The 20,862-nt window shown below is 53.7% G+C and overlaps 1 protein-coding gene across 8 annotated transcripts in view; it reads right to left on the bottom strand.

The window, feature by feature from the left end:
* Positions 1-20,862, bottom strand: part of COL27A1 (collagen type XXVII alpha 1 chain) — a 132,809-nt gene that overhangs the window by 97,301 nt on the left and 14,646 nt on the right. For 7 of the 8 annotated variants that reach the window (XR_006820699.1, XR_006820700.1, XM_046022080.1 and 4 more), the window contains exons 4-6: positions 15,268-15,321; positions 10,935-10,988; positions 56-109 (exon numbers count right to left, since the gene is read on the bottom strand). Coding sequence is in view for 6 of the 8 variants with exons in the window: in XM_046022080.1 (XP_045878036.1) it covers positions 56-109; positions 10,935-10,988; positions 15,268-15,321 (162 nt within the window). In the remaining 2 variants the exon portion in view is untranslated. The remainder of the gene's footprint in view (positions 1-55; positions 110-10,934; positions 10,989-15,267; positions 15,322-20,862) is intronic. The other variant, XM_046022078.1, reaches the window with a different exon arrangement.

Here is a 20,862-nt window from a genome sequence, read left to right on the forward strand (position 1 = left end):
TTCCCTACGGTCCACTCCCCCACTGTCCTCGACGCTGGGGTCCCTGGAAACCTACCTTTGCCCCATCGAGGGCCTTTCCTGGTGAGAGCCCTGGGTCCCCCTTCTGTCCCTGAAAGAAAAATAATTCTTTCTAGAGTCGTCTAGAGAGGCTATCTCCCCACAACCCCTGCTCAAAGTCCTGTCCCCTGTTAAAATGCCTTCCCATCCATCCCCTCAGTCACCCACCTCTGGGAGCCGGGGGGGGGGGGTTGTGTCTTTTCCGAGTTCCATTCTTCCCTGCCCTAACGCCTTCCATAGCTCCCCACTGACTGCACGATGACATCGCTGAACTCCTCCTCCGGCGTCCCGTGTCTTCTACCAGCTGGTTCCACCCACCCTCTGCAAACCTGGCTCTCTTTCCAGCTGCTAAACCCACACACAGGGGCCCTCTACTCCTCGCCAGACCTCAGCCCCTCATCAGCCGTGCCCTGTACTTCCCTGCTGCCAGGTCCTGGCTCAGGCCATCACCCCCGCCTAGAAAACCATTCCTCAAGTAGCATTCACCACACTATGGACATTTTCCAAGATGCAGCCTGAAGGTGTCCTCCCCACCAGCTGGTAGATCTCTGCTGACCAATCCTTGCACGTGCGTGTTGCTAGGATCGCCTGCTGACTTGTTCCCCTGGGCTCTCAGAGCACTCCTGGGAGACCCGTCGAGGAAGCATGCCCGATTCTTCTTGAATTTCTAGTACACTCGCCTCGCTGTTCTCCATTTACCGGGGGTCAGCATGATAAGACCCACTCACGTCTGTGCACAGCCCCTCACTGTGTGCGGTACCCTGGTCTCACGAGAGTCTCACAATAGCCTGATGGTGCGGGAAAGGGAAGTGTTATTACCCACCCCCCATTCACTTAGGGAAACTGAGGCTAGGAGGAGGAAAGGGATGATCTGAGGCCCCATGTTGAGGCCCAGGCAGAGCTCAGACAGACTCCTGAAGTTGTCATTCCCAAATCTGTGTTCCAGGAGGTCCTGAGACCTGAAGAGTTAGAATAGGCAGTACATCGGGGAGAAACCAGGAAGCGGCGGGTTCCCAGTCAGAGACAAGCACCCTTTGGGCCTAGCGTATGGGAAGGTCCCCATTGCGAGGATCCCGGCTCCTCCGAGCACGAGGCTGAGGGACAGGACCCGCGGGGTACAGCAGCTCTCTCTCTTCTGGCGCTGCCGAGGACTCCTGGCTGCCAGCCTGCTCCTTTGGCCCAACGTGGCTCAGTTACTCAGAAAACAGTCCTTTGGAGAGTTGGTCCACCCTGATGTCACCTTCCAAGAACCCCTGATCTCTATCCCTCGTGCTCACTCCCACGCTCCCTCCCCGAGCTGGGCCCTGAGTCACAAGCCCTGGGCTATAGGCAGGGAATCCCAGAGGGACCTTGGGCAAATCACTTCACGTCGCTGAGCCTCCACTTCCTAGCCTTAAAATGGGGGCTGCGCAATAGACACGCGCACACGGACACGGCACACGTGCGTGTGAGAGCACACGCACACTCACACCTGCACGGGTACATGCACGTACATGCACACATTCACATGTAGGCACGTGCGTACACATTCTCTCACACGTAGGTGCACGCACATGGGCACACTCACACATACACACGGGTGTGTGCTCACGTACACACATGCACACGAGTGCATGCAAACACACGCAGGCACATGGGTGCACGCTCTCATACACACACACACACATCCACCAGCGTCTTGAGTTTCTTGGCAAGGACCAGTGAGATAATGAATGTGACCCATGGGAGAAGTAGTTTGGCCAACTTTAATTAGCTCCCATTTGGTCCCTTTCTTCATCAGAACCCAGCCCTTCCGAATCCTGGCTCCACTGCTCTCCCCGAGAAGCCACTACACTCGAACTGGACGAAGCCTTAAAGAGGGCAGGTCTCTCTGCCACCGACTCCATGTCCAACACTGTGTGCATTCGCCCTCTTAACACCAGTGGTTGCAATTCAGGACTGAGCCCCAGGTTCAGAGAGGCCGGGTCACTGCCTGGGGTGACACGCAGGTAAGAGGCAAGGTCCTCCCAGGTCTGGCTAGTGCCCGCTCAGTCTGACTTCGAAGCACTCATTTACTCGTTTATGAATGAAAAGCCTAGCTGCTTCTCCAGCACTCCCTCTGACTGAGTGACAGCCATCCCTGGGGAGAGACCAGGCCCTCCCTGTTGGAACACCAACCGCCTGTCCACCTGGGTCCCTCCAGGTCACTTCTGCAGAACCCACCTGCTGGGACCTACCACCTCGCCTTGGCTGCTCCCACACCCATCTCCCACCCTCGGCTCCTCACAAGCCCCACTCCAATGCCTTTTATGTCCATAGCACAAATACAAAGCCAAGCTCAGGGCTACCAAGGATTCCAATGGCCAGAAAAGGACAGCAGCTTCTCCCCACCCCGCCCTCGCCCACCTCGGTCTGTGGCTGGTAGAGCAGCTGGACTTGAGATGCAGTCAGGGGTGGGCCTTTTTGTATCCTGTTCTGTCGCTTTATAAAAGGGGAAACCAAGACCTGAAGATACGATGGATTTGCTCCCTTGTCCGGGCTCCTTACCTGGGCCATTTCCATCATGGGTGGATTTCTCTCTGCATTCTCAGCAGCCAGCAAAGTGCTTAAGAGGTAAGCCCTACCTGAGTACCATAGCCACAAGTACAAATACACAGTGAACATCTACTCAAGTCAAGCTTTGGGGTGAACACAGAACAGCGCCATGGGGAACATGGCACAGTTCATGTTCATGGGGGCCTCTCGAAGGAGAAACCAGAGACCAGTAATGATAATCAGCATTAGCATTTACTGGGTGCTCTTCTGAGCCCTGGACACATAAATCTGTGAGGTAGCAATGATCACCATCCCATTTCACAGATGGGTAAATTAAGGTACAGAGAGGCTAAGTCACTTATCCAATGTCATATGATATGTAAATGGGACTTTGACCCAGGCAGAGGGTCTGGTTTCAGAGCCCAAGCTCTTTACCTGTCAGTACACTACAGATTAAAAACTACCATCCAATGATAAATGGAATAAGGAAGACATCAGGGAGAACTTGACCCAGACAGAGGGGAAATCCCTGAAGGGAGTTCCAGCTAAGCTAAGGCTTCAGTAAGTCAAGGAGGGAGGCAGATGAACTTTCAACTCCAGGGATGCTCGAAGCACCCCTGGTCAGGTGAAGGTGAGACTTCTGGGATGGAAAAGACTATATGGCTTCCCAGCCAGACTCCTACAAATTCCCCAATGAGAGAAAGAAGGAATATATAAAGTCTAATTAATTGCTTACACATTGTTTAAAATGAGAACCTGGTTGCCAGCCCAGCTCTCCAGCCAACAAGCCTATGTGACCCAGGGCGAACCCCTTTCCCTGTCTGCGTGGGGATTGGTACTCCCTCCGAACTCGTTAACAGAGCCTCTGGAAACTAGAAGACAGATGGGAAGGTATATCCTTAGCCATAAATGCTATAAACATAGTGGGGATGGGGACTGTGCTGAGCTCCTTTTCTGCAGGTGGGGTTGGAAAGCAGAGGAATAGAGGGTTCTGAGAGGCCAAGGTCTAGAGAGGGACTGATACAAAGAAGGAACACATCGTGAAGGATTGGGAAATTCTGGGCCAGAAGTCCCCGGCATAGGTCATCTCTAATCCGAGTACCCAGCACAAGGCCTGGAACAGAGGAGACATCATAAAATATTTCACAAATGAGCAAATGAATGAATAGAAATCTCAAGAGACAACTCTAAGGCTGGGATTGGCTCAGATGGGCTTCCACTGAAGACAGCCTGGGCCTCCCACTATCACTATGTCATGTGTTGAGAAGTTCCGGCCAATGCAATAGGGCAAGAAAAACAAATGGGACAGCTAGCCTTTGAGGAAAAGGAGACAAAAGTATGTGCTTTTTTGCAAGCAATATGAGGACCTGTCTAGAAAATACAGGAGAACTAACTGAAATACTGTTAAAACCAATAAAATCACACAGTACAGGGTGTGGTTATAAAATAAACACAAAAAGTACAAAAATACAAAAGTCAACAGTCCTCATCAGTAGCTGACAGCCAGCTAGAAAATGGAATGGGGAAAATATTTCACTCATAACAGCAACAAAAATATAAAATTCCTAAGCAAAAACCAGAGCTGTGCCGGTTTTATACAATAACACCTATAAAAGTTTGGGACGCCTGGGTGGCTCAGTTGGTTAAGCAGCTGCCTTCGGCTCAGGTCATGATCCCAGCGTCCTGGGATCGAGTCCCACATCGGGCTCCTTGCTCAGTGGGGAGCCTGCTTCTCCCTCTGACTCTGCCTGCCACTCTGTCTGCCTGTGATCCCTCTCTCCCGCTCTCTCTCTGACAAATAAAAAATAAAATCTTAAAAAAAAACCTATAAAAGTTTATTAAGAGGTGTTTAAAAAACTCAACCAAATGAAAAGACATGTTATGGTTTTAGATAGGAAAATGTAGTATTTTAAAACTAATAATTCTTGGGTGCCTGGGTGGCTCAGTGGGTTAAGCCTCTGCCTTCAGCTCAGGTCATGATCTCAGGGTCCTGGGATCGAGCCCCGCATCAGGCTCTCTGCTCAGCAGGGAGCCTGCTTCCCCCCTCTCTCTCTGCCTGTCTCTCTGCCTACTTGTGATCTCTCTCTGTGTGTCAAATAAATAAATAAAATCTTTAAAAAATAAAAAATAAAACTGCTAATTCTTTACAAATTAATATACACATCTAATATAATTCCCATAAAAATCCCAAAGATGTTTTTAAGGAAATGATTAAGATGGGCATTAAGTTCATCTGATGGAATAAAGAGCCAGAAATATTTCTTTTCTTTTTTTTTTTTTAAAGATTTTATTTATTTATTTGACAGAGAGATCACAAGTAGGCAGAGAGGCAGGCAGAGAGAGAGGAGGAAGCAGGCTCCCTGCGGAGCAGAGAGCCCGATGCGGGGCTCGATCCCAAGACCCTGAGATCATGACCCGAGCCGAAGGCAGCGGCTTAATCCACTGAGCCACCCAGGCGCCCCAAGAGCCAGAAATATTTCAAACAACAAGGAAAGAAGACACAAAAATATCATAGATGTCATATAAAGTAGTATTTTAGCAAAAAGTATACAAACAGAGCAAGGAAACATATTTGAATAGCCGGGAATAGACCTTGCTCTATCATATGAAGCAGGAGAGTCAAGGTTATTTAATAAATGGTTAACTATGGGGGAAAAAAAATAAAGTTACAGCCCTATCTCATACCCACCCCCCTACGAAGATTAACACCAGATGGTTTAAAATCTTTAAGAAACAAATGAAACTATGAAATGACTAGAATATAAATGAAAACCTATCTGATCACGTGGTGGGAAAAAAATGTCCAAGTATCAACGTGAGGAACGATCAATTTTACATATGGGAGGAACCCTCTCTAAACTCCTGACATAAGTTCCTCATAAGATCGTGTTAGCTGTTATTGTTAGTCCAAAAAAAATAGATAAAACTTTTTATTTGTGAATATCATCATGAATACTCTTCAGGCAAACAGCCAAACTGAAATATACTCACAAGGCCGATGAAGCCTGTGTAATCTTACTATGCAAATATCAGTAACTGTACAAATCCATAATGAAAGACAGCATCCCAACCCCCCAAATAAACAAATGCATAAATGATAAAATACAAATGGCAAACAGATGTAAGAAAAGCCTTCTTCTTCTAGATGACCGATGAACCGAAGTGAAAACAATAAAGTGACTTTTTAAAATATCCTCCTCGGAAGCTAGCAACAGCATGACTGGTTCAATCTTTCTAGAAGGCAACTGCTCATAAAACAGGCAAACCCATAAAGCACTTACGTGCAGGGCATATTTTAAATGATTCATACACAGGTATGGGTGCCTGTACGTGTAGATACATCTGTATCTTTGTGTCTGTATGCATGCATTTGAATGTCATATATGTATACTAGCATATATATTACATTACATGTACGCTAACATACATATGTTAAGAAATAAAAATTCTGATTTCTTTATTTTGATTAAAAATATTATAGAAATATATATAAAATATATATATAAATATTATATATTTATATATTATATTATATATAATTATATATATAATTATATTATATTATATTATATATAATTATATTATATTATATATTTAAATATTTATATATATAAAAATATTATAAAAATATATAGAGATACTTATAGAGAACTTGTATCTATAATATATACATACTCAAACATATGTATAATGCATATGTGACTTACTCTACAGAGGAAGGCCATGGAACTATGGAGCAAAATTGCCTTGTAGCTAAAAGCACATACAGGCTTGGGAGTTAGGCAGCAGAGCATTCAAATCCTGTCTCCGTCCCTTATCAGAAATGTGACCCTGGTCCAGTTACTTCACCACTTAGACCTTAGTTTTTTTCATCTGTAAAATGGGGGTGTTAACATTTGCCCCACAAAGGGTGTAAAGCTCTTGGCCAGTCCTTGGCCCCATCCTCAAAAGGCACTCAGTGCTAGTCACCGGGCAGAGTCACTGCAGACAGCTTCCTTTCTTCTTGATAATCTAGACTATTCCACATGTCCCTTAATGAGCATGCCCCACCTCTGTCATCAGAGGAAGGACAAGCGGAGGCTGGGACTTGAGAACCCTGCAGGCTTTCTCCACCTCAGCCTCAACCAGCTCTGCTGGCAGCCCCCTGGCTCACCAAGTCTGCTCCTTCCTGCCTGCCTCTCCCCCTGCCCAGCCCCCCAGTGCCGGAGGGCCCCTAATCATCCTGGGTAATTCACTGCACTAAGCAGGCCACACCAGGGATGGAGCGGCCGCCTGCCAGGAAGAGTAGGGCTGGGCTCCTTCTCCTCTGCAATGGGCAGCCCTGGCCTTCCTGCACAGCTGGAGCCCGACTGCCTCCAGCCCAGGGCCCCTCACCTGCCCCCAGCCCTGCATCCCACCTGTGTGCACCATGGTGCACATCAGCATCCCCTGCACAGCCACTCTGGGCCTCCCTGCTGGCTGCCAGCCAGGCTCTGCTTCTCAGGCTGCCCGGCGGCTTCTGCAGACCTCATCTGATCATGTCACCTCTGCTAGAAACCTTTGCGTGTCTTCCTGTGGTTGCTTGGGTGAAGCCCGAAAGCCTTACCACCACCTCCCAGGCCTGCCGCCTAACCTGGCCTCCTCCTGCCCCTGTGCCTTGTCACCTGGTACATTTCAGACCTCAGTCTGACCCATCTGCCCTCCAGGAAGGTGTGCCTCAGCTCCTAGACCGGCCCAGTCTGCACTGTGGCAGGCATCCCAGGCCTCTCAACATGTAGCCATGATCATGACATGATTCTGCATTTATCAGTATGATTAGCTTGTTTCCACGAGGACAGGGACTGTCCTTGCTGGGGCCCCAGTACAGGGCCAACACCTTATCCATACTGACAGCTGACCCTTCCACAGGCCAGCACTGCTCCAAGCAACTCGGTTACTCCTCGTGACAACTCAAGGGGGCAGCAACTCTTCCCCTCTGTTTTCTAGATAAGGAAACTGAGGCACGGAAAGCTGAAATAATGTACCCCGAGTCAGGGAACTGGGACGTGACAGAGCTGGGGTTTGAACTTCGATCATCTGGCTCCAGGGTCTGTGCTCTTAACCTCTGCCCTTTCCTGCAACAACATATGTGGGTCGGTTGGCAATATGAATCAATGCAATGACTCAACCCTGGGCCTCCGAGGCCAGCCAGGGCTGTCGTCCTAGGCGGATGGCTCAAAGTCCTGGATCTTGACCCCATGTGGGAGCTGACCTGCCCTCACCTTGGTAGATCTGAACATGGGGTGTACCAGTCTATGGCACATGGGTAAAGCCTTGGGGTCTGGGGGAGGTGGTCACACTGTAATGGCCCTGACAAGGGTCTTCCAGCAAGGATCCCAAAGCAGTCCTGCCAGTGCTGGTCACCGCCAGTAACGCCGGGCAAGTCACCTTGGTGTCTTTGTGACCTCAAGTCCTTCATTTGATCCTCCTCCCCTTCTAGATCCTCCTAACCCCACTGGTCTCTCCCACCCCTCAGTCTTTATCCCACAAGGCCGTAAGCTCCCAAGGGCTCCATAACCTCACTGAAGTAATGAGCGCACAGTTACCCGTCCAGACAGAGTGCGGCCTCCCTGCCACCTGAGCACACCCTCCTGTCTGACTGATTTCTCCATCAACAGCACACAGTAGGTGTTCAATAAACATTTGCCAACTGAAGGAGATGACCGGATTGGTGGGGGGGGGCACGATGGCTCTAGGAGGCAACATCGTGTGCAAGAGGGGGAGCCAGCATGGGGTCTGGGGGAGGCCAGCCCTCCAGTCCCACCAGGTCACCTCCCAGGCCCAATGGGGATCTGGGACACAGGGAGGACCTTCTCCCCAGAATCACACCCTAGGTGCAGATATCCCCCATTCTCTGCCAAGCTCAGCTCAGTCAGGAATTCCACTCTGGGAGAGCCTCTGCTTTAACCTTGTCCTGGCCACACCTCAGATCAAGGACAGCCCAAGGGCAACCCTGAGCCCAGCCAACTGGGGTCTCCCACCCAACTGGCCTGTCCTGGGGCCACCTGTGCTCACCCCCGGGCTGCAAGCCAGGTGTCTGGCAAAGGGCATGGCTTTTCCCCTTGGCGCTTTATGCAAGCACTACCGGGAGAAGCAGCCTCCCATTGCAGTGTATTTTCTGGAACCTGCACCCTTCTCTGTTGTACGCAGAAGCAGGCGGGAGTCCCGTCCAGCAGACCCCACCTCCACACAGCCCCATGTGGCCGCAGGAAGAGGGGTCACCTGCCAGATACAAGCCTCCCTCAGCAACCCCAGAGCTGCTTCTCCAAATGGAGGGAGAAACGGCTGGGCCCCCGCTCCTGCCTCAGCACATCTGCTCTGGAATGGGAGTGGGCTACGGGCCAGACCGGGGCTGCCGCGGGTCTGGGGCTGGGGCCCTGCCGTGCGGGGCCGGCATGGACCGGAGGAGGGACCTGTGAAGCATCTGCTGCCACAAAAGCAAGGAATCAATCTGGAAGCTGGACAGAGCGCAGAAGCAAGGGCGGGAGCGGGACGGAGCGGGAAGCTCCAGACAGGACAGTCCTTGAGCAGACCCAGAACGGCATGTTCCTGAGCGAACCTGGCAGTGCAGAACAGCTGGGTCCTCAGCCCTTGAAGGACCCCACGGCCTGGGAGGCTTGAGGCCTATGCAGACCAGAGGGGGAGCAAGGGGGCTTCTTCTTTGCGCCTAGCCCACGGGGGGGTGGGGGGGGGAGCAGGTCCTGCAGTCGTTTCCTAGATGGCGCCTTAATGTGCCCGAGCCTCCGTTTCCCTATCTGCACACGGGTACGGGATCTCCTCCCATGTCTTTGGGTCTTTGTGGGGATCAAATGAAGACAAGCAACGTCAAGTACATGCATTGGGCACAGTGCCCACAGTAAGGGCCCGCATACAGGCGATTGTTTTTGTCTGTGTTTGCCCAGGAAGACTGCTATGTTAGCAAACCCTGCACCATTCACCTCATTAAAACCACAGCACTTCCGGGCACTTGCTGGCCATGGGGCACCCAAGGTCTCTGAGCTTGCTCTGCAAGGAAGGACCCCAGCCCATCCCTGGCCATGTGTCCCAAACTCCCAGATAAGCTGGTGAGTGCCAGAGCTGGCCTTTGGAGGTGGCATGACCTAGGGACCAGTTTAACTTTCCCTAAACCACTCCATCTGCACAACAGCCTTAGCAAAGAATGGCCTTGGGGCTGGCCACCCGGGTTACCCCAGGGAGGACAGGCTGGGCCAGGCGGTGTCCTAGCCAGGCACCCCTTTGCCTTCCCTCTGGGCCTGCTTCACGTCCCTTCAGCACAGCCCCCGTGCTCTTGGCTCCCTTGACCTCGCAACTTCTTTGCCCTCCTCCGGTCTCCAGCCGTTCCTGGAGACTTCTCCCCATGACCTAAATGTTGCTGGCCAGGCACACTTTTTGGCGCTCTGACTGCTCATTCCAAGTGCGGCCCTGGACAGCCCTGTTTGCTGCTGGAGCGCCAGGAACAGAGCGGGGTGCTCCAGGGCTGGGGATCCCAGCAGGTGTCAGGGTGCCGCTCACTCTGGTCTCTGTGGTCTCATGGTAAAGTTAACTGGAGCATTCCAGGAGGGCTCCCTGGGGCAGGTGGCATCTGTGCGGTCGCCTCCACCCCTCAGGGCTCATCTCCAGCTCAGTGCTCTGCAGAGAGCTCCAGAACGTCTGTGTGCAGGTATCATCTCCACCCGGCAGGGCTCCCAGTTCCCGAAGGAACATGGCCCTCGCCTTCCTTCTCCAGGGTAGCCTGGTTGGGTCACTGAGGCTAACGCCAGGGTATCCCTGGTCTCTTATAGCTCACCCGCGGCTGCGTTCTCTCTAACCCCCCCTCCACATCGTGAATGCATCCGCTTCTGCTCCTCCCACACCCCTAAGCTGGCTGGACTAGCCTCATCCCTTCTCTGTCCCCTCCCCCACCCCCAGGGTCTCCCTGTCTCTGCTCTGGTGCCCTCTCCTGTCCACATCCGCACGACATCCAGCCATCGTTCTGAAACATGACCATGTTCCTCCCCGGCTCCAAAGATGACACGCCTCCTAGGATAAGTCTGAAGACCCAGTAAAATTTCCACCTCTAGTCCGACATTCGAGCCCTTCCCTTTTTGGCAGCAAATGACCCTTCTTCCTGCTCTCATTTGAGGGCTCTAGGCTCCAACTGTCCTTCTCTCCCTAATCCCTCCCCCAACCAGATGCTGCACTTCAAGTCCTCACCGTGCCACCGCCTGCCACTTGGGAGGTGCTTAGGGGGCGCCCGTGGCATGGAGCCCCTCCCAACAGAGGTCCCTAGGAAGCACCTCCAACATAGTCCCAACCCCAACACCCCCTCCATGACCCTACCTCCAGACCCCACAGCAAATACTTACTTTGGCTCCAGGAGGGCCGGGGAGGCCTGGATTTCCGTAAGGCCCAGGAGGACCCTGAAAGGGAAAAGAAACAAAGAGGTGAAGGAAAAGTGGGGGTCACTCCACTTCCCACAGCAACACCTGGCAGGAGCCTTCCACCCACTGGGTCTTCTTTTTTTTTTTTTTTTAAGATTTTATTTATTTACTTGACAGACAGAGATCACAAGCAGACAGAGAGGCAGGCAGAGAGAGAGAGAGGAAGGGAAGCAGGCTCCCTGCTGAGCAGAGAGCCCGACGCGGGACTCGATCCCAGGACCCTGAGATCATGACCCGAGCCGAAGGCAGCGGCTTAACCCACTGAGCCACCCAGGCGCCCCCACCCACTGGGTCTTCTCAGCTAGCCAGAAGCTTCTCAGTTTCTTAGCAGGACTGTCATGGTGGCCTACTTTTAGGGAGGGCCCCCTTGATGCCCGGCCCCACCGTGAACACCTGCCACCCATTACCTCATTTTACTCTACTAACCCAAGAGGCAGGGGCTATCATTATTCCTACTTTGAAGATGGAACCAGTGCTCAGAGAGGTTGAGAACTTCCTCAGATCACTCAGCTGCTCGGGGGCTGAGCTAGAGGTCAGCCTCAGATGTGTGACTTCAGAGCACAAGGCCTCAACCTCTGAATTTTTCTTGACTGCCTTCTGGCTCTCTCCCCCTGGCCCAGCAGCCCTTCCCAGGCTGGCTTCCCGGGCTCAAAGTGGACTTAGCTACCTGCTTCCCTCCACCGCTGCTCATCAGTGCCCTGTGCCATTCCCATCATCTGGCATTTCCTTCTGATCCATCCCCTCCAACTGCCACCAGCCCTGTGCTACGAGGCCTGGCTTACATGTCACCTCCTCCAGGGGATCTTCTAGGACTTTGGCCTAATGACACTGCTCCCTTTTGACTCCAATGGGACTGTGATGTGAGCCTTTGGAGTCGAGAGCCCAGTGGAGGGAGGACTTGGCGTCTTCTGAACAAAGGAGCCTCCCTCCTGTGGCCACAGCCCAGCCAGAGAGTTCTCCCTTAGGTTCCTATGAGCTCTGAGCCGACAGGTCCTCCAGGGACCTTGAAGCAGCTAGGAAGTCTGGGCCCAGAGTGTCAAAGAGTCTTGGCCAAGTCACACAGCAGAGAGGTGGCCAAGTGAGGGCTGGGACCCAGGCCTGCTGGCTTAGGGTCCAGGCCTTGTTCATGGCACCAGATTTTCCCAGGTCCTCTCTGAATCCTGTGGAACAGCTGGAGCTTGTTATGTCCACTTTCTCCAGCAAGGACCCTGGGTTAGGGTCTTGCAGCCAGTAATAGAAACAGAGCCTGAAGAGTCGGGTCACTCCCCAGAGTCTTTGTCCAGCAGGAATAATCTGGAGCACTGGGGGTGGGGAGAGACGGCTCAAGAAGCCCAGAGGTGCCCCACCACGCCAGCTTCTAGACACACTGCCCTTGTCCCTGGCCCCTCTTGACTCATCTGGCTGGCTGTGTATGAACTTGCTTCCTTCCTCCCTCTCCGAGGCCAACTTTCCAGCTGCAGCCTGTCACATTCCATCCAAGACACCTCCCTCTTCCTCGATGCCTGCACAGGGACCCTCCCCTTCTCTAAACACGTTGAAAAGGAACAGTGTTCCGAAGCTCACTCCGCCTGGGGAATTGAGAACGGTGTCATGGGTGACCCTCCTTCTAAAGTAACCCACTCTCCAGCCCTCTCCAGCATTCCACCCAACACGGTCTTCCAGCACAAGGATGGGACCCGGAACCAGCTGTAAGCAGCCCTCTTCCCCAGCCTCGCTCTCCCCAACAGTCCACTGAGTAGCTGGGACCCCCGCCGGTCTCTAAGGAATCTGGAAGACCTGAGATGCTCACCCCAGCCCAGGCTCCTGGGGTCTAACCTCAGAGCTCAGACGGAATCGGGCCCAAGATGGGGAGGCGTGTTTGAGAAGGGGCCCCTGACCAACACTCCAGGAACAGGCATGGGCTGTGGGAGGCCAAGGATGGCTACCTTCTCCCCAGTTGTGCCCCCAGTTGCCCCAAAGACGGTGGGCTGGAGTGCTCTGCAACCCACCCGGCTGTAGCCTGTGGAAGCAGGGGCTTCCTGCTTCCTCGCCCCCACCCCCCAACCTCCCCACCCGTCTCCCGCCACTGCCTTGCAAAGAAACGGAGCACATAGTTGACCGGGAGCCAAGCAGACCAATACTATAAATGCTGCGGCCCAGAAAGCCGGGTGTGGGGAGGGCCCAGGGATTCCCCAACATCCTTGCACAGGCTAGGGAAGTATGTGGAGGTGGGCAGGGGGATGCCACTGAGCTTCGGACAACCTCCGGTTGGGCCCTGCCACTCCCTGAGCCCCAGAGCTGTCATTGTGCAGAGAGAAGCTGGGATGGTCTACTTTTCACATTCTACTATCTCTGGAATTTTATGATCTATGGCATTTCCAGCCTAGAAACAGGATGATGGCGGGGAGGTGGTGGGGGTGGGTGCGTGGTGGGGAGGGAGAGCACACAGAAAGCCTGAGAAGGAGGATGGGAGAGTCATTCCCTCACTCATGGAATTTCACAGCTGGGAGGAGCCTTGGAAATATGGTTCCAAGGAAATGCTGTGGCAAATCCTGAGCGGACTCCATGCCTTACAGATGGGAAACTGAGGCCCAGAGAAGGGAAGGGATTTGCCTAAGATCACACAGCTCTCGACAGAAATGTTGTTGACTCCCAGACTAGAACTCCTCAGTAACCATTTGCCCAGCACCTGTCACATGCAGGGCACTCTGCCAGGCAGCGCGTGAGAAAGAGAAAGAAACGGGGCCTGGCTCTGGCCCAGAGGGTCTCATTTGGGTAGAGAGAGAAATCAGCACGATAGATGGTTAAGATCCCAGGTTCTGGGATCAGACTGTCTGGGTTCAATCCTAGCTCCGGCATCGACACTCTGGTTGACTTTCTCCAAAGTAACCAAACCTTTCTGAGCCTCAGTTTCCTCATCTAGAAGCACAGGGACAACATCGGAGCCCATTTCTAGGGAAGGCTGGGCTGGTGGGACAAGATCACGCAGCCGCAGCTCCGCCAAGAGAGGTCAGCGGTCTGTGTGAGCTTTAGGAAACTCATCCGTGCCATCCAGAGCAGCGAAAATCTGCTGCAGGAACTCGGAGAAGGGGACGGTCGTCAGCAAATGAAATGACATTTGATCTCAGCAGGGGATGGAGAAGGAGCTTGCAAAGAAGGGCATGCCAGGTCAGGGCAAGAGGCTGACCTAGCAAAGGTGCAGAGGAGGCGTTTGGAAGGGCAAACTGCCTGCTAAGTCAAAAGGTCTCATCCTGCACCCAGGCTTCAGGAGCCCTGGTACTTCTGGGGTCCCCAGCTCTGGGTAAGTGCTCCACAGAGGCTCTGGAGCCAGGAGGAAATGCTGCCTCAGACAGCAGATTCCAGAGCCCTGGGCCCAGAGAGCACAGGGCCAGGTCTGGAGTAATTGCATAACCAGAACCATCCGCTGGGCTCCGAGCTAAAAATATGCCCCAGGCAGCTGTCTCTGCCAGAGCCTTGCCAGGCACCCAGCGTGGGAAAGGCTGATTCAGCCTGGGTGCAGGTGCCAGGCGTCATGGGTCTGAGCCCTCTTGGGAAAAGGACAGATTTTTCTCCAAGAGGACCCCCAGGGGTGCCAGCATATGGTTCAGGGACTAGGTTCCCATCCTGGCTCTTCCATTTCCTATATGTTCGGCTTCCTCATCCCCAACATGCGAATGATTATCCTGGTCCACGGGGGTTCTGGGGCAGGGGAGAGGAGCTCAAACAGAGCTGCGTTCCCTCCATGCAAGGCATAACATGGGAATTCTTTTCCACACCAAGGCTCAAGCTAGCTCCTCTCTGCCGCTGCAGTCCTGCAAAGCCATCCTTCCATCTCTGATCAAACCTCTCAGCATGGGGAGCTCCCACCTACCTTGCCTGTGTCAGCATCCCCACCCCAGGATGGCCCTGTGGAGATGGGAGGAGGGACACAAGGGCCGTGTCCTCCCAAGGCAGCTTTTCTCCTGGACAAATGCTGAAACCCATCAGCTCAGGGGGTGTGGTCGGCAGAAACCCCTTCTCCACTCCAGGCTGCCAAGGGTGATACCCACCACAAACACCTGAGACCCTGTAAGAGGTCACTGTGGTCCCCATGGCATGCCCGTCCACACAGTGCCCCCAAAGAGCCCCAAGTTCGCTCCAATGGACAAAGTGAAAAATGGGTGCTGGGGGAAGGCAGGAAACAGCCTGGGGATACACAGCAAGTCTGAAACTTCAGGGGCACTGGGACACAGGCCAAAGAGCCAGCCAGAGACTCAAAGGACAGCATGTGATCACTTACCCGAGGTCCCCGTGCACCAGGGGGTCCAGGGAGCCCAGGCAGCCCAGGTGGACCCTGAAAGAAAAAGCAAGAAGACAGTGTCAGTACCACGGGGCAGCAGGGAATGGGCTCAAGCAGCCGTTCCACAAGCATCTCCAGAGCTCTGGGCATGGCCACTCCATGACCGAGAAGAGGGGTTCTCTGAGGCCTAAGGAACTCATGTTCTTGGGGCCTTTTAGGCCTTCACAGCTGCTATTTCACGGTCTTTGAAGTTTTCGCCTTTTATCACTCCGCAAACTTACCCAGGGTGCCACCTCCTCCAGGAAGGCTTCCCTGATCCCTCCCCCAGCTTGTCAAGTCCCCGCTTTCCATTTTTTATTTATATATTATTTGGGGAAGTGTCTGCCCCGAAGCCTGTCTTTCCCACTAGACCAGGGTCTCAGGTGTTCGTGGTGATCAAAGGATCCAATTCTCGCTCCCCAGGGCTCAGTTAAATGTCTGATAAGATAAAATGCAAGAGGGGCGCCTGGGTGGCTCAGTGGGTTAAAGCCTCTGCCTTCGGCTCAGGTCATGATCTCAGGGTCCTGGGATCAAGCCCTGCCTCGGGCTCTCTGCTCAGCGGGGAGCCTGCTTCCTCCTCTCTCTGCCTGCCTCTCCACCTACTTGTAATCTCTGTCAAACAAATAAATAAAAAACCTTAAAAAAAAAAAAAAAGTAAAACAGCAAGAGACCTCAGAGCTCAGCCAATTTCTCCACAGAGCCAGATAGGGAAGGGATTTGCCCACGGTGTGTCTGCGCACATGGAGAGGCCATGCAGCATTATAGGGTATAGACAAAGGCTTTTGCATCAGACAGGCCTGGGTTCAAACCCCATGCTGCCACTTACCAGCTGGGCGTGGCCAAATTCTTCAGCCAGCCTGTGCCTATAAAACAGGGGCAAGCATACCCTCTTCACAGGACAGTCACAGGATGAAATGAGAGACTTTTAACTTTTAAATGAGCTGAACATTTAACATAATGACTGGGGTCTAAATGTCACTCAAACTTTCCATCTGTTCCAGGGGTCACAGCCTGATCCAACTTTCATCACTGCTCCCAGAGAACCCGCAAGAGCCCCCTCATTGGTCTCCCCATGTCCACCTCCTCTCCCCTCCTGTCCTCCTGGCCACAGCCTTGTTCATCTTCCCAAAGTACTCTCCCTCTCAGCGACATTCAATGGCTCCCTATTTCCCACAAGAGAAAGGCCTAACCCTGCAGAATGGAAGGGAGCCCGCCAAGCAGCCTTACTGAATGGAGGGCTGACCTTCGTTCAAATTCCAGTTTTGCCACTCAATTGCTGGAGACTTTCTGCAAGCCCTTCAGCCTGAGTATCCACTGCTCCCCGTCCCCATGGGTTCAGTGGCCACTGCCCCGTCTACCCTGAAGGCATCAATGAGGATTAACTAAGCGTCTGATGTGAGGAACTGAACACAGAACCTTCGAAGGAAGCCTGGCTTTCGAGGATGTGTGAGGCCTGGGGAATTCATTTGTTTCAAATAACCATCAACGAGATTCCAGGTTTCCTGCCCAGAGTTAAAATCAGTGTTGAAAACCCAGTACGGTTTGGCTGGTAATTAATCCAGATCTCACGCTGGGCAGCTTCAGTTAACAGTTCTGGCCTATGAACACCACGTGCTTGCTCGGCCATGAATAAAAATCAGAAGAGAGATCCAGACAGGCAGATATGGGCACCAAGGCCCCAGGGGAACTGGAAAGGACCTGGGGGGGAGGAAGGTGGGGGTGACTGCGTGGCCTCAGGCAAGTTCCAGACACCTCTGAGCCTCCAGGGACCTTTGGCCAAATTGGCAGCTGCCTTCCTTCAATCCAGAGCCCGGGGGCTGGGTGGATGTTTCTCCTCCTCTATCTTGTTCAGCAGGTTTCCCTGCTGGGATTCAGGCCAGGCTGGTCTCAGCTCCTCCCCAGGGAGCGGCAGGGCCCCAGGAACCTGGGTTCACACTGGGCGCGCCCGCATGGGCTCTGGGCACGCTACTTCTGTCGAGCCTTCATTCTCCAAGTGTGAAATGAGGATATGAAGGCCCCTAGCTGACAGATAATCTATAAGAAGTGCTAATCCTGGGGCCTGGCACACAGTTAATGCCCAAAAGTTAGCTGTTGTTTCTGTTAAGCAAGCTCCTGGAAGCTTCCCAACTCAGAATTTTAAACCACCCTCCTTGGCATCTGTTTTGCAGGAAGAGCAAAGATTTCCCTTTCCAGAAGGCCCTCGTTGGCCCTGCTCTTCCAGGTGACCCAGAATGAAAGGGAAATGCAGGGGCTCAAGCTAAACTGTATTGTTACCCAGTATCGTTATCCAGCCCTTTTAGTAGATGAGACCCCGAGGAGCTCTTCAGAGCAGCAAAGTGACTTGCCCAAGTCCACACAGCTAACAGGCAGAACCTGGGTTCAATCTAGGACATTTGATTTGTTCTCCTCTCTTGGGCAACTTCCAGGCAGAGAATCTTGGCTAGGTATGTCCTGATTCCGTGTGCAGCCTTGGCTAAGGCCCTTCCCCTCTGCAGGCATCTAGGGAATGAGCATCCCGGAACCTTCCCAACCCGGGCCCTTCCTGTGTTGCAGGGTGGCAATGACTTCCTTCTCCAGTTATCTGGCAGGAGAGGAAAGGAGGACACCATGCCCAGCTCACAGAAAGGAAGGCCAAGGACCAGCGAGGCTGGGCTCATGCAGGGCTCCAGGGAGAGACAGTCTCCAGAAGGTAGAGCTCCCTCAGGGACCCTGGTGGGTCAGCGCTCTGGAGGCCTGGACATTCCCTCTTGGCATTTCTTCTGCCCCAGAAACAGGGGTATCCAGGCTGGGAATCTGACTTCACCCACAACATCTGCAGAGCAGACTCTGAGTGCCAGCTGGGACCCATGGCCCAGCCTGGTGATGTCAGTCCACAGCCCGGCTCCGTGTCATGGTCGCCCAGCCCTCAGCTGCAGGCCTGGCCAGGCTCTCCTCTACCAACCCCGGGCGGGGCTACCCAGCAGCGCAGCCGCAGCCGCAGGCCCAACCCTTCCCCATTCAGGACTTACTTTGTCTGTGGGCAAGTGAGGGTGGGCGTCCCCTGCCCCCTCTCGCCTGATCCGAGACCCTGTCTGTTCTCCACGCAGTGGAAAAACGCTGCCATTTCTTTCCAGGGCCTGAAGCCTGAGCGGGTGACTCTGGGATGATTCACGAAGGCCGGGGTGGGATTTTCCACTCCACGCTGCAAACAACGGGGCCTCTGAGAGGGCCCAGAGCAGAGGGGGAGGGGAGCGGGGGCCACGGGCCTGCCTGGGGGAGGTGAAGGAGGCCTGGGTTCTGGAGCTCGCACAAACACAGCCTTGGAAACAAACAAGCAGCAGCTCTGGGCTTTCCCCGGGGGTCCTGGCCTCCGACAGCAGGACCTCGGGGAACCCTGTCCCATGGAACAAGTCCACCCTTGTGTCCAGCTGCAATAGCCCGCCTGCCAAGCCTTGCAGAAAGAAGTAAGTCCTGGCTGGCATGGCCCGCGACAGCAAGCAGACTGGTTCCCCGGCGGAGGATCTGGGAGACCTGAGTCCCGGCCTGCGTGTGCTGCTGACTGCCGGTGACCCTATGCTGGGATTCTTCAGTCGCTGGGACTCTTCAGTCTCTGGGCCTCTGCTCGGTGCCTGTGGCTTGATGGGGAGAGGCAGGGGTCCTCAAAGGGCCCTCCCACTTCCAACCATCTGAGCGCACCTCAGGGCTCCGAGAATTTTTCCCCCAGTCTCTGTCCTAGCCTCCTGGGCCAGAGCTTTTCCCTAAGGCCTTACACAGATTACTGCATCTCCCCATGCCTCCAGGCCTCAGTTTGTTCAGCTGCAAAATGGGGATATAACATCCAGCTTCCAAGATAACGTATGCAGGTGCTGGTTTTTCTCCACTTGCTCCCCAGGTCTCTTGCGTGCCCTGGGAATCCGGCCTACAGGTTGCAGCCTCACGCCTTCCTGCTCTCTGCTTCTGGCTGGGTCTGGCCACCGGGAGGTCCCAACAAGAGACGGAAGAGTGGACAGAGTGAGTGGGCGGGGACTTTCTCTGCCCAGCGGAGGACCACAGACTACCGTTCACACTTTAACTTTCACTGGGTTCTGGTCACACATGCCCTCCCCTTGTACCTTCAGGTCCGACCTGTGTGCTTTGCCAGCTGCTGTCGGTTCTTTTGATGCCGCCCACACCTCTGCAAATAGCCCCTGCCTTGAACTCTCTCAATGACCTTGTTCCCCACCTGGAGCTGCAGGATATGGCAGGCAAACTGCTTAGCTCAGAGCCTGGCACATAGCAGGAGCTCAAAAAACATTGTGCTAAAGACAAGGCAAAACAGCCCTCATTCTCCTGGGTTCTAGATGATAACTAGGATAAGGGGTGAATTTCTCAAGTTCTAGCCCCAACTCCTAACCACCAACAGTAGGAAGGCCCTCCTGGATCCAGACGGTCCCAGTCCTCCTAAGGCAGCGATACCCTCATCTCAACCATCAGCACATCAGTAAACAGCCACAACCAACCACCGGGACCAGATCCTAGCGCTGGATGCTTTATGTCCCGCATCTCGATTGATCCATACAACTCTAGAAACATAGGGAGTGCCATATCCCCGTTTTGCAAAGGTAAAAACGGAGGCTCAGAGAGGTTAAGTGACTCACCAAAGGTCACACAGCACCTGGCCCCAAGAAGGCACTCAATCCACATTTGCTGACAGAATGAAAGGAGGGCTGGATAAGGGAGTGGTTCCAACCCAGGTCACTCCAAATGTGAAGTCTGTGCGCCATTCCCCTCCACGCCGCCTCCTGACTCCACCAGCAACAGAGATCTGTGTAACCTCAAGGAGCCTGTCCTGGGAGTCAAGACAACCTTTTTTTTTTTCTGTAAAGATCACATTCCTTCATTCATTTCACAGATAGTCATGGAGCATCTGCTGTGAGCCAGGCCCTCATCCGGGTCTCCCTGAGGTGACGCTTGCAAAAAGTGCAAGCGAGTGCAAATGCCAGCGGCCTGATCATGAATAAATAAGGCCTTGACTCGCCTCCTCCCAGGCGTGGGGCTTCTGTGCAGCTTCTGTGCAGTCTCTGTGAACCGCAGCCTCCCCGCCCCTCCTCACCCGGAGCCCAGCTCAGCTTTTCCATGCTCCCCCCTGCCACTGCTGGGGCTCCCACAGAGCTCCCTCGCTCCGTGGCTACAACCGCTGGCAGGCCCGGGGCCAAGAGCTGTCTCCGCCTCTGCCAGTCTGACTCCTGCCCCTGGGGACCACGGGGATCCCATCAGACGCAGCCGCGGCACCCATCTCTGGCTCCAAAATAAAAGCCCACTTATTTCTGGGGAGGGAGCTCTTCCAAAGCTGTCAGAGAAGGGAGACAGCCCTAGGGAGAGGAAAGAGGTTCCCAAAGTCACCCAGCAGAAACATCTCCAAGGGGCCTTGGAGATCACCCAGCTCGCTTCCTCAAAGGAGATGGGAGCTATTCTTAACTTCCATTCTGCAGAAACCAAGGCTTAGCGTGGCTCAGGGCCACAGAACTAGTAAGGGGCGGAGTCAGAGCTGGAGCCCAGGTCTGCATGTCCGCAGATGGCGGACAATTAAGCCCCCGT

Source organism: Meles meles, chromosome 11 (genome assembly GCF_922984935.1).
Source record: "Meles meles chromosome 11, mMelMel3.1 paternal haplotype, whole genome shotgun sequence".
NCBI classification, from domain to species: Eukaryota; Metazoa; Chordata; class Mammalia; order Carnivora; family Mustelidae; genus Meles; species Meles meles.